A 27,384-nucleotide genomic window follows, 5' to 3' on the forward strand; every position below is an offset into this window, starting at 1 on the left:
CCAAATTTCAACGTTCTAGCTAGTCTGGAAGTTGGATTAGTAATGAATCATTGAGTGAGGGCTTTTACTTTTATATGTTAAGATTATTAGCTAAATATAACACATATGAAAGGTACAAAATAAAATCCATAAGTTAAATACAGTAGTAGAATATATAAAAACGGAGCTCCAGACAAAGCTGTATTTAAAATTTGAAATAGGTGCTGCTGCAGACTTTTAATTTTATTCAGCGAGATTACGCCCCTGAATTTAGTGTTACTCCCTCAATATGACAACACTGTTGGATAAATCTAGCTCAGTGGGATAAATGCAGGGATGCAGCAGGCACTTGTAGAGCTAAATTTCCCACAATTTCCATGTAACCGTTTGACTAGTTTTCAGGTTATGTGACGAAATCCAAAACACAATTGAACAATGAACATAGGATGCACAATAAATCGGATGTGTTTACTTTTGGGCTATTGACTTATCAAACAATTAAATGTATTCTGAACTTGTGTACCCGTTGCGAAATAGAGCGTACTATAGCTGGCCGCCATACCCGTGCTTCGCTAAAGGAGCGCTAAAGAGAATAATTTATTGTTATGTTCCATAGATCTGTTGTATGAAAAGTTAAATAACTCATAAAATAAATGCCTAACATTTGAATTTAAAGCATCAATCGAATTATTTTCAAAAACGTGTTTTATATCAACTAGACAGCTAGCTGTTATCCACGGGCTTCACCCCGTTCCGTTTGACTTCATAAGTATTAATAACACTATTGATTGGATAAGTTAAGTTAAGGGGATCCAGGCTTCAGAAAGTGAAAAAATTGCCAAAATTCACTTCTTTTTTATAGTATTTTATTGTTATTTGGTTATTTATGTACAAGAAAATATAAGTTTTATAGGTATCCTACACGTTTTTCATAACAAAAAAAGAAAAAATATATTTTCCCCAGATACTACATGCGCGCGTCTTAGTATTTTCTAGGACTTCGATCGCGATTCCCCGAAAGTTGTGGTTTTTAGTGTTTTGTAACAGAAAATTTGATATATCTCAGCCAATTTTTGTCCTATCATGTTGAACTTTTTACCAGATGTTCTTGATAGTATTTACAAACTTTTTGGGTATAATTATTAATATAAGTCAAATAGTTAAACAAATATATTTTTTTTTTATTTGAAATATAGTATAAGAAATTTCTTTTTTGTTTTTCAACCTTTATAAAATAAAAACTAATTATCCTACAAACAAAGTAATACCCAGGATTTCAGTAAGTGTACATAGCTACAAAAAGACACCTAGTTGAACAAAATTGATCAACAATTTTATGAGTTATATCAAAAATAAAAATGTGTTACGTTATGATACATAAAAATACATAAAATGGTACTGTGGTACATAGAGTGGCTACAACAAATAAAATAACAGTTTTTAGGCCTATTTGATGTAAGTTAATAAATATCTTTAAAAAATGATAAACATAAAAAATAAAAATAAATGTATTTTCTGAAGCCTGGATCCCCTTAACTTGATAATCATTTAGCGTTGAACTTACTAAACAACATCACAGATGCAATTTACGGACTTGAGAGGCCATCAATTCTGGACCTGCCCTTCAAATTTTTGTAAAGAGTTTTATCGAAAAATTTGTTGTTAACAGCTATTTTTAATGTTCAAAAGTTACTTTGTTGTATTGCATTGCATATTTATCATGAAAACATCAAAAGAAATTTACAGATATTTTTAGTTGTACATATTCTTTAAAGACATCAAGAGAGTTATCAAGATCCCTTAGTTCGCTGACGATATAAATCTGTTTGTTGCTTCCCTCTATGATTATGAGTCATTTTGCCTTAGGCTTAATACTTTAATTTGAAATAGCAACCATACAAAGTAGGTATTTTAAGCCAAGTACCAGTATGCATGGAGATGAGTGTAGGATGGATGAGTGGCACGATTTTGTATCCTTGTTAGTGACTAAGGCTGACATATTCCTTAGACACAGCTGCCAATTAATAGCCCATACTTTGGGCTAATTGAAACTATAGGGACCTACAGTTTATAGTAGAATCCGAACCACATTTTTCCTTGGTATAAAAAAATTGGTCTAATTATCAGGATAGTCGTAGTAAGGGCGTTAATTCAAACCACGAAGTATCACATCCACAGTACATGCCTATAAATATCCAACTCGTGACCTAGTAGTTGAATTACAGGATGACACCACCGTCTCAGTCTCTTAATGATGTCTTAGCTAAGACTTGACCAAAGATAATGGTTGATTCCACCAAGAATAAGTTAAAAATTGTTGGCATTAACAAAATTCTCTGGATATTGACTATTTCCCAGATTCTTATTGACTCGCCATGTGCGTTTGGGCTTTGGGCCAGACATTCAGCACATCTGTGCCAAGACTTCTGGCATTCTCAAAATGATCTGCTGTGCAAGACACTGTTTGAGCATTTATGATTTTTTTATCCATACCTGCTATATATCCAGTATAATTTTTATGTGCGGCAACAACTAGGGTCTTCGGTCTTACTGTGTATTCTGGTCGCTTTTACCAGCACAGCCTTTTTCAATGTCTTAGGCCCCCAATACGGGAAGAATGAGCGTACGCCTAATATAAATTGTCCTTAAAGTAGTTCTCGTATGTCAAGAAGTTTACAACATAGATTTACATTGTAAGAAAGGGGATTAATCCCGTACCCACGGTGCTCATCTAAGCAGATACTCTGTTTACATTACACTTATAGTCCTCGCCACCCTAAGTTGAGGCAGCCCAAGGCCGCACGGTGTATATCTAGTGCGGCCTTTGGCTGCCTCAACTTAGGGTGGCGAGGACTATAGTCGACCAGTTGGTGTGAAGAGAGTTGAACAGTAGCATGAGTATTGATTTACAAATTCCTTTCCCAGCTGACGTGAGCTAGGCGATGGCCGGTAGGGCTGACTTCCAAGAAACATCGTTAACCTATAAGTCAAACACCCAATCAGCCAATGAGAAGGGCTAATGAAGAAAATGGAGGGGTGAGGAGTCTCGGAGCTAGAGGACCTGAAGAAACAAATCGAGGAGTTCACCACGGGCCACTGGACCAAGATCGAGAGTTTCGGAGTGTGTGTATCGGTGTGTGTGCTTCTGGGACAATAAACAGTATGTAAAAAGAATAAAATATATAACTAAAGTTTTGTAAAACAAACAAGTCATATAGTTTGTCAGTAACTCATTCTTTTAAATTTTAAATTGATTTTCTTTTCTTGTAAATTATAACGTTGTAAATTTATTTATCTTATTATTGTTGATCTTTGCCTTTTCAAAGTTTTCTTTTGCTTTACTTTTGTTGTTTTTCTTAATTTAATTTTGTTCATTACACGTTGAGCAACACCCTTAAGCAGTCTTATGTCTCATTAACCTAACACCTCTAGACTATGAAGTTCAAACATTTATTCAGAGGAAAATTCTTGAGTGATTTTAATGGGCTGGCTAAATAGAGTTTTTGTTTCAACTTTTGAATTACTTATTTCATTTTTACAGTACACTCATTAGTCATTAAACACCAACATTATTTTTTTTTACTAGCTATATATTAACTTTGCTTCTTAAGATTGGCACTCGCATATATAATAGAAATATAAATATCATTTTATCTTTATGTATAGTTATCTGAGACATGTACGAACAAGAACAATAAAAAAATATATCTAAAAAAAGAATATTCTATCTATAAAACTGTCAAAATAGTTAGAAGATCAAAATAAAATATATAATCATTTTTACATGTTTTCTTTACAAATTACAGAGAAGTTTACTGGTAAGAATTTTAACAAAATTAACTGCTCTAGATAAATATAAGGTTTATTGGTAAAGTATAAAAACAGTACATAACAATAAAAGGCAACATATAATAATAACTATAGCTGCCCTGTACAGCGGCCAACCTTCTCCATAATATTTTTGTCCAGAGCTGGGGCTACATCTTTCTTCCTGAAACAAACATTTTAATCTTGGTAAAGAAAGTCACAATTTTAAAATACTAAGGGGTACCAAATTATGTGGGTTGGTGTAGTTGGTAGTTTCAAATAAAAAGGTCGTATTTTACAATAAATTACCATAGGTACCCTTAACTAAAAGTTTTTAACTGGTTTATTCCGCCTACAAACGTGCGACACAAACTCGATCTTTGAGGGGCTTTCATTGCTTGTTAAAGACACATGTTAACCTCTTGCCACATTACCAAGAGTTATTCTTCTTGCTAGAAGAATAACTCTTGTAAATGTGGCAAGAGGTAGATATCTTCCTGAGGAGGATCTAATTGGGAAGCTACAGGCTTTTATCGGACGCCTGAACTTGTAACTTCAAGAAAACAACTGTATGGGGTGCGCAATAATTTTATTTTTGGATGAAGTGCTTTATGGTCTTGGCCTGCCCCTGTTAACAGTTTTAACAGGATCAGCAACAGGTAAATTAATCCTTTTATATTTTGTCTAGGCCTATATTTCCCTGATCAAGTTAGTGCAAAGAAGTTTTTGTTGGATAATAGTTGTAAAGGCTTTAATTTCCTGAATTGAAATAAGTACCTGGGGACCGAGCCATGGCGTAGTTTATTTTGACTGTAAAAGCAATATACAGGAATATATGCTTTAGAAGAATTTGAAATTTATAAAACAATCAAAATTCAAGCTAACACATTAGTAACCGACAAAATCAGTTTACAGTCTAACGCTCTGTATGATACTCTAATAAAAAAACAAGAACAGCTGATGAACAAGGAGCCGAACTGTACAAAGTCCACTGACCAACCATCTTCCGCATCGCAGTCATGACCCTCATCTGCAACTGTGTGCACGAGGTTGGGGTTGGACATTGTAAGTTTTTGTCAGTAAGCCTACTCGTTTTGTTCATAAAACGTCTATGACTGTAAATAGTATATGTCCGTGTTTCGCATTTAAACTCTTGATGACCCTATCGATGTTACAGTGTTAAATGTTCTTGTACAAGATCTCATGATGAGGACTTAAGTCCTTAAAACCCGTAATCCATAAGGACTAAACAGGATCAATCTGGCAGTACTGAGGTAATTTTATACCTTTTATAGTTGGTTCATTGATCTTGAGACAAAACAACTCAAATATGAAAATGAATATTATGTTATTGATATGTTTTAACGTAAACAGTAGGGCAATTACAATGTTGGTCATAATTGTGTTTATACAGTAGGCCAACATTTGGTGGCTTTTGTTCATAAATTCGGACTACTTAACAACTGTTTGGATTAGGCGGTATAGTTCATCTTCCCGTTGTGAAGCACGGGCACAGAAGCTAGTAAATTATTAAGTGATTTAATAAATAACTCTATATATAATATTTACAACAAACTATACCTTCAAAAAGCTGGCTGTTTAACGGATGATATGGCAGACATACACTTATCTCACTAGGTGCTCTTCCTTAAGTTCTTTTACGGAGTACAGCGGCCTATAATTAGTATTCCTTTCAGCGCCTTCTGAAGGAGGGTGCATCCATCTCCTGCAAATGAGCAGGCAGTTATGAGTTGTAGTTAATAGTAGAATGAGGATAGCTATTCTAGGTACATTTTAGACGACAGCAGGAAAAGTCTATATTTTGTGCTCTTCTGGTATAGTACTCCTGCACCCCAGTGGCGGATCCAGAGGGGGGGCAGTCGCAGTTTGGAAATATATGTCATATATTTTTGACTGCATGTAATACAGTAGTGCATACAAATTGCGTAAAATAATTTGTCACACTAACTTAGGACAAAGAAATGGTATAAAACTGCCATTTTTGAAGACTTAGTTTAAACAAATATTTGGGGAGGAAGGGGGTACCCCCGAACCTCTCAGACACCCCGGTCCCCCCCCCTTGTGACTGTTCTAGATCCACCACTGCCTGCATGTCATCTTTTCTAGGGTCAGGATATCAAGCACTACGCCGTGAGTACCCTTAAGCTACATTTCCATTCCTACAAGTCGCAGGCACAAGTCGAGGCACATGTCGAGACCATGACGAGGCACATTTCGCACGTAGTTTGTCATGCCGTTTCCATTCCAGGCACAAGTCCCGCGACTACAACTGGCAGACAAGGCAGTGTTCTCTACTAGGGTTGCTTTCAGAGAGGTGAAAGCCAGTTGAGCGGAACAAACGTGATTTGATATTTGTATAAGTAACTAAATAAATGTAAAAAAGTCAATAGACGTACTAATGCTTGTTTTATTGATTAAAATTATAATAATTCAGATTTGTTTTTACTACATCTTGCTATTCAGATACCTCTTCCAAAAGTGCATTATGGTAGTTTTGACCAGGAAAATATTATCAGTTTATTTAGTGCAACACAAATAAACAACCCGATCACCTACTTATAACCTACACTTGACCTCCCTAATCTAACCTTACTTCAAAACACTTAATGTAGTCAGGAATACTCATAAACCCCGACCTACCTTCCCCACATGCCTAAATTAGATGAGTGTTCAATCTGCGTTTTATTAATAAGTGTAATAACTTACTGCACCGTCGATGTAATTCAACATAATATAACCTGTGATGTATTATCGGATTAAATATCGATTTCGATGCGGTTTGATATATCGCTTATTAAATCCTGATTTCTAACATTGGCTGTTTCTAATCAGCTGGCAACACAAATAGGTTCCCAAGAAAGTAGTCACTGGTCCGTATCCCTCCGCTCCTTGTTTATGCTCCGCGCATTGAGAAAGTAGTTCCGTATATTTTCTCGATTTTCAGTGAATTCCGCGCCTTAAAAAAATGTTTTAACGGCATTTTCTTGTTTATTGAAATCATAGGAATGGTTTAAAAACGTTTAAAAGAAAACTCTAGAAAGTTCAGAAATACCTTATGATTCTCTTGTTTACATTTTTCTTGTAAACAAAAAACTGTCATATGGCTACTTTAGTCCCATAAGCCTAATGTTAAAATTTTGAAATTTTAAGTTCGTTTTAAATTGCATTAGCATTATCTAATTGAAATTTGTTTGTTTATTAACCATCTCACTATTAGTCTAAGTAATCTTGTTAAGTTTGGCTGAAATGTGTTCTGCCATTATTGAGTGATGTTGCTTTATTTGTTGCATTGAAGTTGATCCCAAAGAGCTACGCTCGCTCCGCTCAATTATTGTGATGTGGTGAGGTTCGGTGGCTGATTTTGATTATATTGTGTTCTACAAATCACCATTGATGACATAACAGCCTCTGCTTTTTTATTTATGGCTGGTGCATACAATGAACTTAGAAGAAAACTACCTAGATAGTGGATAAGAAGTTTTTTGGCTAAAAGAGCATTGGAAGGTGCATTTAATCAATTGATGAGAGATTTGCGCGTACAAAGTGGCTTCGAAAATTTCCTCCAACGGACTCAACGAAATTTGAGGTTATGATTACCTGTCATTTATGAGCATGCGGTAGTTTGGAGGACCTGCGCATGCGCGAGTTGCAGGCACATGTGCCCGCGGCCCGGGCACATGTTTTGTCGCGCAGTCGGCGAGCACAAATTTGTGCCGCGACTTGAGCCAGGAAGTTTCCATTCCTACAAATTTGGAGATTTGTGCCGGCACAAATTTGCAGGAATGGAAACGTAGCTTAAGATCCTTTAAGATTGGCCGGCAATGATCCAAATGCCGAACAACTGTAATAATCCTAAAGGTTCTGGACAGCATCGTTGTATCATCTGCAAATAATATGTTTTCCCATTCAGATTAAGGCAGGATTTTGTATAGGTTAGGCCTAACTTATACCCTTAACCTCATTGACGGGTAGGGCAGTCAAAATCAAAGCAAAAATTAAAAGCCGAGTAGGCTAAGTTTATGGGAAGATTTCATTAGCTTAGTGTAGCCTAATGTTTTTAATATCATAAAATAAAAATTTCTTAAAATATTATTAGACTAGCCTAGGCTATTCATGGGGTTACAGCTCTTTTGCTTGATGCATTGAAATGGATTTGATGAAGTAGAACTAAATATTACAACAAGTACTATTACCCCTGATCTAACTTATTTAACTGCACAACTAGGCTATACTTATTATTTATTTTAACGTCTGTGATAGAGCCTATATATTTGATAGGCTATGCATAAAAAATGTGACTGTGATAATAGGCCTATATTGCTATTGATCAAGGTTTATTATCACACATAAAAATGTTTTGATGGCCGTTGCCCTGGCGGTAGGTTAGTTGCGCATTTGCTACCTACAAAATCCGGGCCCTGTAGGGTGGGTTATAATGCGGTAGAATAGAACGGCGATAAACTTAGGTTAGTTGCCCATTGACGCATTGAACAATAGATCTCTTGAAATTGTAAAGAGCAATGAAGCGTAGGCCTAAGAAAAAGCCAGTCTACCGAAATAGGCAAATCATTATGAATTTAATGTGTACCATGTAACCTTGTAAGTTATAGCCATCCACCTCCACCTGTCACGTAAAGCCACAATAATCAAAGAAAAAAAATCATACTACTCCAGCTGCTGAGAGTATCAAATACGTATAGGCTATGTTATAAAATGCTAAAAACTCAAATGGTAAACTAAAACTGTCATACAAAAAACTTTATACATTGTCAGCATCTTATAAAAAATAAAAATATAAAAAAACTAGTGCACTTGTTGCTCGAAATCGATCAATAGTCTAGTACCGGAAGTTATATTAAAACTAATAGTCATAATTTTCTAAGAGTTTAAAAATCCAACTAAAAGCGTAGTATGCAACTAATGGATAGACTAGGCCTATTTGATGTATCGATTCGTTCGGTTAGCTAAGTTAGGCTAGGTTAACTTTACTAACCAAACTTGATATAGCCTATTGAATGAAATAATCAATTTATCGATCGATATATTTATTCTAATTATAGTGTAGGACGTAAGGCTCAAAGTGCAGTTTAATTTTAAAATAGATACATTTTAAATATCGATTATTAATCAATATTTTCAATTTGATAGTTTCAATCGATATTAGCGAAGCCCAGGAAACTGTACCCCCAATTTATTTTATAGGCTACCAGAAACTAATTTGAATTTGCTTGAAACGTTAAATTCTAATGACCATGTCCATGTCAATAAGTTACACCTTTCAATTTTGTGATGACAAAAATGGTTCTTTAAACTGTAGTAGTTATAACTTAAGATAGGCATAAATTGAAAATACACACCTAAAATACAAATTTGTATGACAATTGAAATTGACAAACAATAAATTCTCCAAAATCCAACCTCATAACCTCAAACTTACTAGGAGCCAGGAGCTAGAGCAGAAGCAGATCTAGAAGAGAAGAAGAAGAAGAAACGCAGAACAGAACAAGAAACGAGACGAAGGAAGGCTGAAATTTGGGTGGAGTAGAGGTAATTCAAAGAAGTCGCGGGAATTTTTAGAAGTGTAGAGGGTAAGCGACCGCACCGCGAAACACGTGACCACGGCGAAGCCACGCCCTTCCCCCAGATGGGAGGGGCCGGGACCTAGCTGACCGATTTGAGCTGTCGGTACCAGCTTGATATGTGATTTAAGTGAAATGGTACCTAGGTGAAAGGTTGCCTAAAAGAAGGCCTCCCCTCGGCACACGACCGACGCGCGTCTACTTGTCCGTAGTAAAAATAAAAGTAGGCCTACCGTGTATTTATGTTTTATTCGTCATGTATATAAGTGTACAGTTCGTGTATGTGTTTCAAAAACTCCAAGACGCACCTAATGGGGAAGCTCAAAATCTTATATTAGGACTGATGATGGCGATTTAATTTCGCCGAAATGCATCTCCTGTAATAGGATACATTAGGATCGACCGGCGGACACAGGTAATTTAGCCTTTTATTGATTGTCATACCGATCCGGAAGAACAACAAACGACATAAAATGAAGTTATGTATAATAAATAGTTTGGCCAGCATATCTGAAAATATGCAAACCAACTGCTGTTCTTTATATAAGAAGGTTTCAACTGATTACTATAAGATCCCCGTGCGTAGAACGGGTACACAGCTAGTAACCTTCTAAAATCATATATATCTGACCACTCGATATTTTCAAATAAAATTCGATAATTCGTTATCTGGTCTGAAGCCGATACAGTCCGGAGTACCTCAGGGGAGTGTTCTTGGTCCCTTGCTCTATTTGATATATACAGCAGACATCCCTATGGTCCCCAACGTCACAGTTGCTACGTTTGCTGATGACACCGCACTATTGTCGAGTCATGTGGACCCTCAAGTCGCTTACATTAATCTACAAGCTGCCTTGACTGAGCTCCAATATTGGCTTAAAAAGTGGAGGATAAAAGTCAACGAAAACAAGTCCAAACATATTGTTTTTACTCTGAGAACAGGGTACAATCCTCCAGTAACCATTAATAATGTAGCCTTAACGGAGGCAGACAGTGTAAAATATTTAGGTCTAACTCTTGACAAAAAATTAAATTGGAAATCTCATATCTGGTGCAAGAGACAGCAAATGGAATTAAAACTTCGTAAACTCAATTGGCTACTAGGTACGAATTCAAAATTATCATTGGCTAACAAAATTTTACTGTATAAAGTTATGATCAAACCAATTTGGACATACGGAATTCAACTTTGGGGGACCTCGAGCAAATCCAACATCGAAATTCTTGAACGATTTCAGGCTAAGGCACTGAGAAGAATTATTGGCGCACCCTGGTTCGTATCCAACACTACAATTAGGAATGACTTCAAAATTAAATCAGTGAAAGAAGAAATTACAGACCTTAGCGAAAATTATCAAGAAAAATTAGAATATCATCCGAACAGTCTTGCTGTTAATCTGCTGGACAATAGTCAGTGCATTACCAGATTAAAAAGAGTTGTGCATGTGCTGGACCTAAGCTACAGATTTCTGTAAATATTTAAATGATTGGTCCAATTTTTGGCAAGACTCGTTGATGAACAGGTGCTTACTTCCTGACATTGTTTTGATATATGTTTTACTTATTGTTCTCATATTTGAACAGATTGTAAAATAAATTCTGATAAAAAAATATAAGATGATGTAAGGTCAGCGTCGACCGTCAGCGCGTCAGCTGTGTTGGTACTTGGTTGCTGTGTTGCTGAGCTGACAGTGACAGCTGACTAGCTGACAGCAACTTGCTGTCGTAGGCGTACCCTACCGTCATGTATAGTTAGTTATTTTAGGTGTAGTTATTATAATTATTGTAGTTTTATATTTGTAATTATTATGGCTGCCTGTGGTGAAACTGAAAATAATTCACTATTTAATGATGATAGTGTATCAGAAGATGTAAATAGTCCAACAGAATCTGAGAGCAAAATATCTCGTTCTCCATCTTCATCCTCTTACGACCGCTGGCCAACACTTCTTGTTTCAAAGAAACCTCCTAGTTTTTACAAGAAGATGAAGAAAAAGTGGCGTAAGTTACCTTGCTTTGTTGAGAAATCTTAATTTTAAGACAATCTTTAGGTTCGGCAAGTTATGTTGTATGTCGGTATGTCATGACTTTTTTAAGAGGTTGGTGGCATCTTTTAACCTTGCTTTTTGTATGCTGAAGTAGACATCCCATCTATATGGACTAGCTGTTGCCAAATTTTTATTGAAAAGAACATAGCCTAAGTTAGTTGTGTGAGCCAGTAACAGAATGTGCTAAGTTAGTGTCTAAACTTCTATTTTGTACCTTATACTTTATGGGTCATGACATTAGCTATAATAGCTCACAAAAAGTCGTTCTACCAGTTTGACTTGGTAAAACAGTTCTTGTATTCAACAGAAATCAGTAATTTAGATCAAAACGGGGTGTGGGTGGGGGGGGGGGGGTAGCTGAGCGATATGGGGATGGAATGTCTAATTGGGAGTTTATCAATAGTGGCGCTGCCTATGGATTGACAGGCAAAGCTCTCTCAAAACACTTAATGCTTTTTACCACGCGGTTGGCATTCTGGGTTATAGTAGTATGTTTTCTGTATTTGAAGGTAGGTTAGATTAGGGAAGATAAAGTTTAAGTTATAATGAATCAAGCTGTTGATTTATTATAACCTAAACCTTACCTTTCTAATCTAACCTAACTTCAAAACACTTAATACAGTCACGAATCCGCATAACACACAACCTACCGACCTCACATGTCTAAATAAGAACTGAAGTAATAAAATTCAAAAAATCGTAGTTAATTCAGTTTTTGTGAAAGCAGAAAATTTTTTGCACCATTGTTTTCAGATAAAAATATTGTTTCTAATGATATATAAATTACTATAGTACCTACTCTTGGTCACCCTCATCGCAATAATTACCCTCTAATACGAGCTATAACTCAATAACTCGGTTATTGAACCAAGTATGACTTAAACATATTTGCTAACCTATGTCTGTTTGTCTGTCTGTAATTTAAATGTGTTTGAAGATATTAAAACAGATGGAATATGGATCGTAAAGGAAAACAAAAATATCGATATATTGAAAAGAAATCATTTGTAATAATGAATGTTCCCCTTAACAGGAAAGTACCTAAAATACTAATTTTAGTTGGGTTTTATGAGTTGAAATAAAATATTTTCATGGAAAAGACAGAAATATGATGCAGTTTATTCTCATTTCCAAAGTTTGAGTTAAAATAACATAAGTTAACTTATGAGACAAAAAGACAATCAGACATTTTATTGACCCTTAAGTAATTACAAAATACAATAGGTCTTGTCAATTTTATAATACATAGCTTACATAAAATAAAAAATTATGTGGCGAGTCAGTTACAGTATGGTATTGGCTTATAGACTATTGAACATGAATCAGATAAACGTTTCAGAGTAAAATAACAACAAAAAAAGCCTAAAAAACTACTAAACTATCACAATTTCTCTATAGGCCTAATTGTTGGTGGTGATAAGGGGTTATTCCCACAGCTCAAAGTATTCCTCCACCGAGTGCATGGATTTTCTTTGTTAGCCTAATTAATAATTTTACTTGAAGATTAAATATTCATTGAAATTTCATTTTACATTCACTTTAAAGAGCATTAAACTGAAGATAAATCATGTATAACAAATGTATTTATTATAGCTATAGGCCTGTCCAGCTATGTCTAAAAAAATATGTAACATTTACTACAAAGAGCTCTCGAAAAACTCTAAGCCCTACCCAGCAAACAACCTAAATCATGCTCTAAGACTTGTGTAATTACAGACAAAACTATATAATTTTACATTTGACTGTATTTTATGTTGTTATTATTATGTTTAAGTTTATAGGCTTAGTTCAAATTACTATTAGAATACTATTAGAAGCCAAGCACAAGTGTGTTGTCAAGCATACACCACACATTGTGATGCAGGAATTGAGTAAATATGCTATAGAAGTCATCCTTGGTGGCATGAGATTGTCTGTTTGTGACTCTGTTAACACGCTTGGTGTTGTACTTTTTTTCTGACCATGTCACATCCGCAGTTTAACGCGCAGTGGGCAGACTGCTCGAGATCTTAGCAGATTTAAAACTCTACTGCCAGAATATGCCAAAACGCAACTCATGCGGTCCTTGGTCCTCCCAGCCTTTACATATTGCTTTCCTGCATATGGAAACAGCAAGGAGGATATGGCAGGAGTTCAAAGAATTCTAAATTCTGCCACAAGGTTCATTTTTGGCCCTTATCGCTTTGACCACATGTCCTCATTCCGAGATGCTGCAAAGCTCCCAATCCCAATGGATGGTGTTCGTCCCAATGAATGATGTATGCAGGAACCATCGATATATAACTACTGGATTGCGCGCTGTCCATAAGCACTGTGGTTTAAAATCCGGTCGCACACACGAGTGTGATGCGGGAGAGTATCCATAGACGCGCAGGTGCTGGGTGGGCAAGAACTGAGCGACAACCACGCGACTACATACAAACACTGGCAGTTTTTTTAATATGATTTGATTAATAATTATGATGCGTAGTGTAATTAGATTGTTTTTAAGTTTCCTTTGTTGTAAATTATTACTTTTATTGAAATCCCTTTACAAGTTTACATAATTATCCTCCTTTATTTCCCACATTTAATTTCCCGCCTTTTAATGCCACATGATAATATAAATAATAGTCAGACGCGCGAATGTGTGATTTGGCACCCTGGCTGTTTGTATTGACGTCTGCTACGAGAAAGACTAAGTTTTTTAAATACATGTGATAACTAGTGCATAGTTTGTTTTTAAGTTTCAAAATGTTAATAAAATACAATGGTTAAGAGTTGCGCTGCATACAATTGAACGCAAAGATGGAGTAGAGGTTGCAACCTTTCTTTTTACAAGTAAGTATTAAATATTAATTTGGAATTGAATACTTGGAAATTTTCCCTTATAGCATATGAATTTTTATTTATTGATGTTATTGTTACGAATTTGTCAAACGAATAGAGATAACCTTTACTAAATCAATCCAAGTCTCTTTTAATTAACTTAAAAAAATACGTTAACAACAATTCTTCGCACAAAAACACTACTCTATCTTGCAACCTTGCTAGATGCACCAATTCTTTTGAAATAACAGTGGATCATAAATTAACCTGGAAAACTCACTTAAAAGACGTCATCAAACAGCTAAAAATATATAGCATATTTTGTAACTCTCATTCATTCTAGAACAGGTGATATTTCCACTCTTATGATTATGGATATGTGTATCCTTATCTTAATTATGGAATAATATTTTGAGAGAATTCCGAAAAAAGAAAAAAAAAATTTAAATTGCAAAAAAGAATCATTAGAACAATTTAGGCCTACTCTATCAAAGCTAGGGGTTCTTGTGAAAATACATTTAAAAGAAACAATAGCCTATTCTTACCTTTCCTAGTCTGTACATCTGTAGTTTGTTAATATTTATGAAACAAAATATTTCAAAATTTTCTGTTAATTCGGACAGTCATAATTATAATACCCGACACAATAGCTGCCTTTTAATTATACCCTAAACACAAATCTTCAACTTTAAAATCTTCTCCCCGCTATTCTGGTGTTGAGTTTTATAATAACCTGCTGATTCGAATAAATCTGCAGCTTCCCTTAAATCGTTTAAAAAGCAGTTATTTAAGTTTTAATGCAATAAATGCTGTTTTAAGGTAAATGATTATTTCCACTGACTCTTGTACAGTATTTTTAAGATACGTTTTGTCCCTATTATTGTATTGACACTATTCGTGTATTTATGACTTATGTGCAAAATGAATAAAGGATAATTTGATTTGATATGCCTAAAAGGAGACAACAAATAATTAATTTTTGCATATGGAATAACTACAAGTATGTCGGTATGTGTGTACGGTACAAGTATGTATGTAATTAGGCCTACATATTATTATTTTTTTTCAAGATCACCTTGCGAAAGGGAAACGGTAGAAAGAACAAAAAAGTCAAACTTAGAATAAAGGCAAAAATTGACAAAGACCATTTTGTTTTGTAACATGTGATGTGTGTAAGCGTTTAGTAATCGTTATAAATACAGTTATGTTAAATAAACACTGGTTTTTTATTCATTTTTTTTTTTATTTCATCCTACTACTATACAAAATTATATAAGTGATTGCAACCCATGTATTTACAGATTTAAACAAGCAGAATCTAGTCGATAAACAATATCATCTTGTTAATTACGGAAGAAACCCTTGAGAATAATTGTTAGTAGTACTGTTATGTTTACTCATTACATTGATTATGATTGAGCATGTCAAGAAGATAAATTATTTGAAAAAAGAAGTCTCTGAAAACCTATTTTTTAGGTTTATTACAGCTTAACATATGCCGCGACAATGCAGAAGCAATATGCTGCGTTGCGCTTTTGCCCACTCTCACCCTTCATTTCCTTGAACGCAACCACTGCAGGCGGCTCGGGCAGCGGAGCGGGGCTGCCGATCCAGTAGTATATATCGATGGCAGGAACCTGACCTGCTGCCTGGTCCACAAAGTGCTCAAGCTGGGAGAGCCTTGGTACCTCAGCGAGAGGCTTAAGTATAGTGGGCAGATCTGTCTGCGTGGTACTCCTTCGGACAGTAGGCTTCACTTTCCTAAAGTGAGGCTTGAAGTTGGAAGAAACTAATTTTCTTCATAATAACGCTTCATTATACTAAATTATTTGTTTTTTTAAGCTCTTCAAAAGGGTTTGGAAAGAAATTGTGAAATTTTGTGTTTTTAGGGTGAAAAATGGGAAAAACCCATTTTTATCCCATAAAGCCCCCCACAAACCCCCGTTACCATAGTCCAATCATGCTGGTTCGCGAACTCGCTCGAATAAATGTTGGTTTACACATTTGTACCAAATTTAATCAAAATCGAATCATTTTCACTCGAGTTTTTGTGCTAACGATATATATATTATTTATATATTATAAATACTCATGTTATTTTATATATTATTTATATATATATATATATATATATGAATTTGAACGAATGGTGTTTTTGGTCTCTAGGGACCTCAAAACGAAAAAGTAAATCGGTCCCGGGTCCAGGTCTTACCATGAGTTCTACGGTACCGGTAATAGCTTATTCCCTATATGGGAAATTCGCTAAAACTAAAATGTTAGTGTAAATATTTTTCATATTAATTACTTGTATATTATATTTGTGTAAATATTAGGTTACCTTAGTTTTAGTTTGACTTGAGTCAGTTTCCTACATGAAACTCGCTTGCATATAAACTTATAAAGACCTTTTTATTTTATTTTTATTTTGTTGATTCTATTTTAATGTCTAATACACCATTAAAGCTGTTAGTAGGAGCAAGTAGCTTTCATTTAGTAATTTTCACTTTTAAATCTCTTAGTTTTCATTCATCGTTATAGGTAGGCTACTTGAGTATCATTCATATAATTCATATCCATATATTTTACGTATATTGAGTATATATTGTTAATGTTTTGTATATTCCATCATCAGATAGGCCATTGGCTATGTTATTATTACACCATGATATTGATTTCCTCTCCCCAACTCTCCTCCCCCTCCCTTTATACAACCACCCCCACCCCACTGGAATCAATATTGTCTTATAGTTTCATGTGATTCGTATGTACTGCTCTGGAGAACTGAAAATAGTGATTCTTTCTTTTAATGTTGACTTATAACATTGTATTATCCTTGAGTAGTGACCATGGACATTAACAACTTTGTACATTATTATTTGCCATCAATAGTTTGATATTGTCACTTCTTTACAGCGTAAATTAGCTTACTTTAACACTACAGTTCACCGGTGGTGAAAATTGCTTTTACAGATAATTGTTTTAGGATATTCTCTCTAGTATTTACAATTTAATATAAATTTTTATGCTTGGTGACCTCAGCACTGGATATTTATCAAAATGATAGGTCTTAATTTGTATTTCTATTCTTAGTCTTTGTTTGTTGTCAAGATGAACATACAATAATGTACACCAAGTATTGATTAATGCAATACCGATGGCATGTCATTAACTAGTTTAAATTGACTACGATTTAAATCGACAGTGCTTAAAAAAAAATAAACAATCGATTTAGGCATATTTTTGAACTCAGTTTTTATTTTGTTGGTTAGGCCTACATACTTAACACTGAACCTTTAAATATCTAGGCTTTCCTTACAGACCCACTGTTCTACTAAACTTTGCAGATTCATTGAACTCCTCTAAAATAACCTAAAGGTCTTGATCTCAAGCAGCACAACTTTAAACGTTTAGTACACAAGCTACTAAAAAAAAGTCTGTCTAGAACACTTAAATCAAAATCTGTTAGCTGCCTTCAGCCTATTTAAATGCATGTTGGGTTATGTTTAGAAGTGTTATGGATAGTTATGGATAGCGGTTATGGATAGTGATCCATCCGTGGAGGAGTTTAAGAAATCAATAGACATAATCTAGGTAAAATAACTTACTATTCTAACCTTTAGGGATACCCGGTGCCCTACTGCTGTGGAGGGCAGCTAATAGATTTTGACAAAATTTTCTTGTAAATAGACAATTTTACAGCGGTTTTAAAAACGTTATACTTTTTCCTAGCCCCTAAGATTATTTTAGGTTTAGTTATTTCCAAAACTCCTGTGGCGAGTGACATTGTAGTGTTACTGTGGGTGATAAGTGATAGAGCATGAGGATGCTGGACCAGGACGTTGCTATGGCAGGAGCCCAAGACACTATCTACCTGTGTAACTTCCGTGTCTCTGTGGACGGAGAATGGCTCTGCCTCAAGGAACTGCAAGACGTTGAGTTCAATCTTCCTGAGAGTTTTCCGGTACCTCTCACACCATCTCCTGTCGAGCCTCCTCCGATCATGCTTGGTAGGCTTGAATTGGCTCTCACTGTTGTCTGTGCTAAGGAGTTTTGTTTAAAGTACATATATAGATGCTTTTTGGGATGTCCACAGGTTGTATTTAAGTTGTTTTGGATGATTTTTTTTCTTGTACCAAACAGCAAGATAGACTGAAATGTCTACTGGTCAGTGAAATAGGCGGTTTCACTTGAGGGTTTAAGAAAAGTCACTGGTTTTAATGAATGACACAATTTTTATTAAGGCCACTGTACATTTTTTATCCACTAAAATTATTATCAACAAAAGGAAAGCAGTTAGTATATTAGTGATGTTGTTAGTTAGTAACACAAACATTTTCACACTCATGATTAGTTAAAAATTTATTTAATTCATGAAATTTTCCCAGTTGCAGAAAAAAAAATCACTGAAATGTTTCATATTTGTATTTTATAAATCTAGTAGATATCCTGCTTATTACTAAACTTGCAAGAATATTGTTACTCCATGACCTTGTTACAAAATTAATTGACATTAAGAGACAATGTACAGTGTGTACCAAAATATCGCTTTTAGGGAAAGCAGTCCAAACCCATATGTGTTGTGCCAGGAATTGAACGAAGTGAATGACTGTGGGCGCAACAATGGACAAGTCAACCTGCACTTACTGGTGTCACTGGTGAACACAATGTTATTTGTATGGGAAAAAAAACAACAAACAATCATAACTTCTTGTCCATTAATTAACCGAAGTCATTGGACAAATTTGTGGTGGATTTCCAACAATTATTGATAGGTGGTAAATCCATCGCTTCTGTTCACTTGAACGATGAGCACAGGTCAACCTGCTTAAAAAGCGATTATAATCCAAAATCTTCAAAGATTTGAACCATTTAAAAATCATGTAACCATAAAAAACCATGTAAAAGAAACATATTAAACATTTTAAATGATTGATTCATTGAATAGTCTTACATCAAAGAATTATATTTTTGCCCCTAATTCAATGAATTGTGTGAATCAATAGTGTGACTCATTTTTTAAAGTCATTTAATCCACCAACTTTGAGAGTAGTTAAAAAACTACATTTTTCTTCTCATTAATAAACTGAATTGGCACAAAAACTTATCATCGTGTAATGCCGAAGATCTAACCCGCAATCTGTAGTAAATTTGCGAGCAGTTTAGTTTATTTTGTCATGTAGGCAAGCCAGGGGGGCGTAAATTTTGTTCTTTGGACTACTTACAAAAATCAAAGTTCTTTGATATACAGTTTTAATCCCTTATTACATGAGTAACATAAATACAATTTTTAATATTAGCCTATGTTTAAATTGGTTTTATTATGCCGATATTAAATCATTACATCCTGTAGTTAAAATCATAAATACAAATGCATCAAGAAAAATCTATTTATTTCATTTCAAATATACTTTTAAGACCTATTTCTTATCACTAGTCTTAAGATTTTAATCACTCAGTACATACTATCGTTCAAATAACTTAATTTAGCCTATTCCATCTGATTTGCCAATCTGACAAAATTAAGGGAATGCTTTTTCGTGAAATTGGCATTGCAGTACAGTACGACCTCCAGAAATAAAAGTAAAATCCGCTCATTTTGAAACAAAACAAATATTTCACAGGTCAGGTTTATTACATGTATAATATTTATTCGGTAGTTTTAAAGATTATGTTTGCCTACAGCATGTTTTTTTTGTATGAAACATAATATTAAATTGGACAATGTAAACAGCTACTTTATATAAAAAATCAATTCAAACAAAGTTCTTACATTTTCTTTCTTTAAACAAATCAAATCCACTAGAGTGCAGGATCTGATCTTTTTATTTCTGATCTTTTATCCTTTTACAGATTGTTTTTAAAATGTTAAAATTAACTTTCTTATTAACAATTAAGCTGAATCGTCAAGAATTTTGATGGCAGATTCCCCGTAGTGCCATAATTATTTGTGCAACATTTACGCTATTGGTGCAACGGTTCTTAAGTTTTCGCGTTCCTAACACAGTCACAAGTGGGAAAACTAATCTCCAACTCCGCCATACACGATAGACAGATTCATTCACTTTTTTCACTCGTCTTTTAACTTTGCAACTTTGCAAGTTTTCTTAGATGAATAAACATTGCATTCTCTTCCAGCTCGAGACCCAGTGATCATTGAAAGACGTAACCTGGTTAACATTTCCAAACTGATTGTAAAGGAGTTGATTGAGACGTCCCTCAAGTTTGGACGAATGCTTGACTCTGATCATATGCCTCTACAACACTTCTTCATAGTCCTGGAACATGTGCTAAGGCATGGGCTAAGGCCTAAAAAGGTAAGCCAGATGGCAACCACAGCTAAATGCTAAATGTGTGTATCTAAATGTTCACTTAACATAGTGTGGTTTACTCATTGTTGTATTTGTACTTATTATACACAGCAATACACCATATTACATTGAGATTTTCTTGATGTTTGGTACAAATCTATATACAGGGTGAGTTTCTACTGACCGTGTTAACTTCGCCAGTAGGTTCTACTCACTAAAAGGAACAAAAAAGTTCATATAAACCCATGTCCGGTTTTCAACCGTTTGGCTGTAATAGGGGATTTTGTGTTTTTCTTATTTTATTAGACTTTGCTCCACAATTTATGTAATAAAAACTTAACCAATTACTTTAGAAAGTTATAGTTAAAATCATTGGAAAGAATATTAAATTTGCTATAAATTAAAGGTTTCATTCAACAACTATACCATTAGATAGTCCACGTTATATCCAAAATAAATTAAAAATGTCATTAAATTAATTAATTACGAAAATGTTCATGAGCCCACTTTGATACATAAACCTGCATTTATGCAATGTTGAAATGCATAAAAAACTTGGTCATTTAATAATCTTTCAAATGATATAATATTCAATACTATTATTGATATAAACCAGTGAGAAATTACTAATAAACTACAATAAAACACGGTTTACAGATTTTGTTTTGACACAGTTTTCACTGTTAATAATAATTGCTGTATTCATCATGTTAACATGTTCTTGATTGGTAAAACGCTCCATAGTTTAGTAAATGTTGAAAACCCCTTAATTGACTTGGAAATATAAAATTAAAACAGCAAATTACTCAACAAGGTATGTTTAAGCAGCTGAGTTATCTAGCTATAGATGACAAATCAATAAAAGCTGACTTAATCAAGCACAGGGTAAAACTAATTATACAGCATTTAAGAATCAAACACACTTTACATCTTTGAAAATGTGAAAAACCTTGAGTTTATACATTTTATTAATTCAGATAATTTTAATAAATATTTAAAAGTTAAAATAATGTACAAATCTTATCAGATTGTTCAATAAAATACAACATGGAGTATACAGTAATTATTATCAACAGTAAAACTGTGCAAAAACAAAATCTGTAAACCGTGTTTTATTGTAGTTTATTAGTAATTTCTCACTGGTTTATATCAATAATAGTATTGAATAGCATATCATTTGAAAGATTATTAAATGACCAAGTTTTTTATGCATTTCAACATTGCATAAATGCAGGTTTATGTATCAAAGTGGGCTCATGAACATTTTCGTAATTAATTAATTTAATGACATTTTTACTTTATTTTTTATATAACGTGGACTATGTAATGGTATAATTGTTGAATGAAACCTTTAATTTATAGCAAATTTAATATTCTTTCCAATGATTTTAACTATAACTCTCTAAAGTAATTGGTTAAGTTTTTATTACATAAATTGTGGAGCAAAGTCTAATAAAATAAGAAAAACACAAAATCCCCTATTACAGCAAAACGGTTGAAAACCGGACATGGGTTTATAGGACCTTTTTTGTTCCTTTTAGTGAGTAGAACCTACTGGTGAAGTTAACACGCTAAGTAGAAACTCACCCTGTATAAAGCTAGGATGGATTTGAACTTTTGAGAAAACTATAAGCCGGACACCTATCAATTGCATACTCGAATGAAAGTTCTTGCTGTGAAAGTTCCCCGAAAAATATCAGTTTCTTGATGATAAGCCCTCTCCCAAAGGCAGGAACATCGTTTAAAGGACTGTATTTAATTGCATTTAAACCATTGAAGATACACCAGCTGTTTGATTTGTTTTTTAATTTAGTTTGTTTGTTTACATTTCCTTGAGTTAGCCTTTTGATTTTAGGTACCATAGATTTCTATATTGCATCAAGAGTTAAGTATTTTTCCTTGTGACTTGGACATTGATAAAATTGATTTACATAAAGAATAAGTGTTTAATCAACCAGCAGTTTGCATTGGACAAGGCAGGGAAGAATCACTAAATCTTCTCTGTGTTTTCCCCCCGTGGTGAGGCAGTATGTATAAATATGCAACATGCATAGCTCAATTATATGATTGAAAAAAATATATAAGAGAAGCTAGAATACATGCTGTGATTGTGCATTAGACAGATAATATGCAATAATCAAGGACAAAGATTAACAACAATTGATAGAGATTTTATAAATTAATAACATGGATTTTCACTGTACCACCAATGTACATGATTTACGAATAAAGATGTTTGAATATGAATATATGAATTTCAGGGGTTGTTGGGACCAAAGAAGGAGCTGTGGGATCTTCTCCAGGTGGTTGAAAAGTTAGCTCCTGAGGCTGCAGACATCACTACTAGTGTACGAGACCTACCAACTGTCAGGTAATATCTGCTGTCAATATATCCTCTAGTGGACTAGTTGTTTTAATTGTGCTTCACTTGGGGTGAGGAAAAATAAGAGATAGTCTAGTCAAGATATGAAATAAAACTCCTTAACCTTAAAAAAATTGCTCTAAGAGGTTTTTTATGGTTTACATTTCCAATAAGTATGTGAAATAATATACTAAGAGTATAATAAAATTAGAGTCTCGAAAATTGGGTTTTTACAATATGGCGTCCAGAAATTTGAAAACATATTAAACCTTACTATTCTTTCCATATAATCTCTTCTGAACCTCCAATTAAGACCGAATTTGGTACACACCTGTGAAACTGTATTATATAGACATACCCCTGCCACAGAAAACCTGCAGACTAAGGAAATTTCCATCTATTTGGCTGGAATTCCACAAAATTGTTCCCTTAAAATTGTCAGATTTATTTCTTATTTAAACATCATTAATTAAAATGAGTACTTAGGTTTGGTACAACAAGGAAGACAACGTGTGTTTTTTTATTGAAATATTTATAGCTTAGTATGAAGTAGTATGAAGCCTACTTATTCAAAACCTTTATAGTCACTTTAAACCCCTAATGCAGCAAACCTAAGTACTCGTTAAACTAATGCTTTTTAAATAGGGAATAAATGAGATATTTTTAAGGAGACATTTTAGTGTAAATCCAATCAGGCAAATGAAAATTCGCTTAGTCTGCAGGTTTGCTACTTCAGGGGTATTTCAACTAACTAATAACATCTATCGGATACTTTTTTAACTAACTTACTTACTAATAACTTCCATCAGTTACTTTTTAAAGGACTAACTTCTAACTAGTTAAATTTTTTTACTAACTTTCCCAACTATGTGACTCTTTGTAAGCCTGAAGATGGATCATCCATGAACTGAAACTAGTTACCACAACAGCAACCAATGATTACTTCATGCAAGTGTTTAAATTAAACCATTTTAATGTACTGTAAAAAACAGTTCCCACCAGTGATTATCCAAACAAAACTTTAAAAAGCTACTTCAATTTTGGAAATTCTGTTAATTTTTCCAAGGTAATTACTTACCTTATACTGGTTATACTGGTTGACAATTTGAATATGTTGCAGAAATTCATTTTCAGAGCAATCTACAGTAGATCACACTTTCAAAACGTTTGAATTGACTTTCGGATACTAAAGTAATCACATTTATATGGACCAGCTATGGACTATTTTCTGTCAAAAAATAAAATAGGTTAATTTTTCTGCCTTAGTTTTTGTTGCTGAGATAGTGATGTGAAGTAGACCTATGCTATAGCTGATAATAAGTCGTCCTATCAGTTTGACTTGGTTAATATGTTGTCATAGTTAACAGAAATCAGTAATTTACTTAGTTGTACCATAGATAAAACATATCAATCAATCAATTATTGAGATGGGGACGCCACCTAGGAGCGTATTTTAACCCAAATATGAGTGAAGGATGAGTGTAGAATGGTGTGTGATGACCTGTGTAGCTTTTTTACTGACTAAGATCAGCGGTTTCATTAGCCAGGATCATTTATTTAAAGCCCAATGATCAGGAACAGCTGGGTCCAGTTTTGAACCATCAAAAAGCTACTAACCTTTCTCAGGATCGAACCGGCGACCTTTTGATTACTAGGCATACTCCCAGTAGATTTGTCATCCTTATGGAACATCCGAAGCCAATTTTATTGTTAGTTGTGTACGTCACACTGTAGAGGTTGTGTTTTTTTTACAATTTGTTTCTTGTTATTTCAGTCATTTAAAACCTCGTTTAACCAAATAAAACAATCTAATCATAAACAATAACTGGTCTCCTAGTCAGGGCCGTCCCTGGGGTTGGCCCAGGGCAAACATGGTCGCGGTGCCCCCTCCCCCCCAGTAGTATTCGCATTCATATGTTATTACTTACAAAATTTCATCCACATTAGCGATCGGTGTCGACGTACATGAACTAGACACGAAAAACAAGCTTCCAAATTTACAATGGGATGAGAAGTCTGCTTGTGTTGCTTAGTCTATGGGTGTGTTCCATTTGGTGGCTCAATAAACTATGTCCCTTTCGATTAAAAAACTGGCAACAACTTAAACATGGTGATGGTTATCTAGTTCTATCTGTAGTCAAAGAAATCGGACAGTAGGCTATTATAACCAGTTCCATGCCACGGTCATCTAATGAAACCAAGATTCTACAGTCTTCAATGACCGTGGAAGCCTACTATCTAGTTAAAAGAAAGCAATAATGAAACGTTTTTAGAACACACATGGGACGTGCGAGGGCGTGGCTAAGGCTGGCTCTGATGCAGAAGAAGTTGTCAGACTATGTGAAGGTGTTGGTGGATCATAGAGACGATGTGATGGCAGACTTCTTTGAGCCAGACGCTCTCATGATGAGTGAAGAGGCCAATGTCATCGAGGGGTTGTTGACTGGGCTCAACGTCATTGACTGTAACCTGTGTGTCAAGGTAACTGTAGAATGCCCTATTAGAGGGTTATACAATAATTCCCTCCTAATCTAATGTGGGTAGAAACATAATAGTTTTATAGTGCAGAAAATTGAAAATTAACTTTTAAAACTGCAAATCAACTTGGGTTGATCAGTTGACATATTGCAATTTTACAATTCTAATCTGTTGTTTAAAACTTTTTTTTGAAAACAACATGGTTAATTGCTAAAAAAAAACTTTAAACAATTTTACAAAATAGAATTTTATTCTTTTTTTCTACAGTAAAACTTGGTTAACTTGACAATTTATGAAACCATTTGTGAGTTGTCGAGTTATCTAGAAGATTGAATGGGTTTTGATAGTTAATAATACACGACAGACTAATTTTTACATTCAAATTTGTTACTTACATGAGTATCTTTACATTGAGTAAACAATCTTCAAAGAATCTTATTAATAATCTAATCTTCAGTCGTCCTTGAAAATTTGAACTCGCTAGTAAGACAAAGCCACCTAGACGTGCGCCATGTTGACTGTAGAGTTACAGAGTGTCGAGTTAGTGAGGTTTTAGTGTATTTGCAACTGGAAGATATCTGACTTTAAACATTTTTGCAATTTTTCTGCTCCGTTACTAACTGACAAAAAAATGAGTTTTTTGGTTCATTCTAACAGTTAATAATACAGCTTAAGTCCAAGCATTGACTATTGGATACAGAAGTTGTTGTATTAATAGTCAAAGGTCCAAGGTTTTTATAACCCTTACCACTCTAATTGTAAGGCCCTATGCCCTACGCCCTAGGTTTAATTTATTAGGTCATTAAGCCTACCCGTTTTTTAACTTCCACTTACATTAATAATATAAAATAAAATAAAGTCGAGATTTGATACGATTGTGAAACGGCCGATGTCAGCTGACGGCCGACACGAGAGGCGTAAGGGTTAAAAACTGAACAAGTCCTCTGGGTGCTTTTGGCAGAGCATAACTCCTTTTTTGCTATTCAGAAAATTCTTTTATAACTATTTTAGAAGTATTTCCGGTACCCTACCAATAATAATGGTAATTTTTAGAACTCGGTAATCATTCAAAGTCCTAAATGTACCGGATATGTGGTAGGAGGAGGACCTGGACTGCCAGCAAGGAGTGATTGACTTCTCCCTGTACCTACGCTCCAGTCACACCCTCAGTACGGGGGACTTGCCTACTGATGAGTTGGATCCTGACAACATGACTACTGTGCTGGACCAGAAGAACTACATAGAGGAGCTCAACAGGCACCTCAAGTCAGTAAAATACTTAGTTAGGTGCTTACTAGAACCATAACACATTTTTATCTGCAGTTGTCAATGTTGTCATACAAAGTTGCATTTTGTTAACTCGTGTTCGTTTGCAAAACTGCTGATTTCTTTACCCTTTACTTTGTCTACCCTACTAGATGGCCTACTACTTTTCCTCACTACGGATGGCAAATGAAAAAAAATTAGACTAAGTTTATTGAAATTGAATAGGGAGGTAAACTTAAAGACTAAGATGGCAGGAATAGGTAAAGTAGGTGAATTCAACCCACAAGATGAGTCCATTGAATCATATGCAATGAGGCTTAGTAATTATTTCAAAGCTAATGAAATTGATGACGATACTAAAGTTTCTGTTTTAATAACTGTTGTTGTAACCTGTTTGCCTAGTCTTCAGGAGTCATCGCCATAAATATCAAGAAATTATGCTCCACCTTATTTGACTAGATCAAAGTCTGATGTTGGGAAACTACCGGGTGTGCAATACAGTCCTGAGTCCAGCTACAGTTTTGAGGAGATCACAAAGTACTATGCACAAGCCAGAGAAATTGGATCTATGTGTTATGAGTCAAGATTTTTAAGTGTTGGCGAGTGTATGTTTATATTAATTGTGCAAGAAGCAAAATTTGATTTTATAATGTAGGTTGCATTCCAGATATTTTTCCAACATTTTTCTTTAGACAGCATTATTTTTGACATTGGCAAAACCTGAATAT

At 34.5% G+C, this 27,384-nt stretch overlaps 1 protein-coding gene and 1 long non-coding RNA gene across 6 annotated transcripts in view; one reads left to right on the forward strand and one right to left on the reverse strand.

Moving 5' to 3' along the window:
• Nucleotides 1-3,815: 3,815 nt before the first annotated feature.
• On the reverse strand, nt 3,816-9,263 carry LOC128990530 (uncharacterized). The gene is made up of 3 exons (XR_008490538.1): nt 9,165-9,263; nt 5,368-5,512; nt 3,816-3,970 (listed from the first exon to the last, which is right to left on the reverse strand). It is a non-coding gene; the product is annotated as an uncharacterized LOC128990530 (long non-coding RNA).
• Nucleotides 9,264-11,096: 1,833 nt separating this feature from the next.
• The window catches only part of LOC128988845 (RUN and FYVE domain-containing protein 2-like), a 33,011-nt gene continuing 16,723 nt past the window's right edge, over nt 11,097-27,384 (forward strand). For 3 of the 5 annotated variants that reach the window (XM_054410541.1, XM_054410543.1, XM_054410544.1), the window contains exons 1-5: nt 11,097-11,387; nt 20,378-20,556; nt 22,812-22,921; nt 25,186-25,393; nt 26,490-26,656. In XM_054410541.1, the coding sequence (XP_054266516.1) occupies nt 11,195-11,387; nt 20,378-20,556; nt 22,812-22,921; nt 25,186-25,393; nt 26,490-26,656 (857 nt within the window). In that variant the 5' untranslated portion in view covers nt 11,097-11,194. Of the gene's footprint in view, nt 11,388-17,963; nt 18,250-20,377; nt 20,557-22,811; nt 22,922-25,185; nt 25,394-26,489; nt 26,657-27,384 lie in introns of those variants that run through there. The other 2 variants (XM_054410542.1, XM_054410545.1) reach the window with 2 other exon arrangements.

This window comes from Macrosteles quadrilineatus, unplaced genomic scaffold (genome assembly GCF_028750875.1).
Source record: "Macrosteles quadrilineatus isolate MER2022 unplaced genomic scaffold, UCM_ALF_1.0 Scaffold_3__2_contigs__length_128488019, whole genome shotgun sequence".
Classification (NCBI taxonomy): Eukaryota; Metazoa; Arthropoda; class Insecta; order Hemiptera; family Cicadellidae; genus Macrosteles; species Macrosteles quadrilineatus.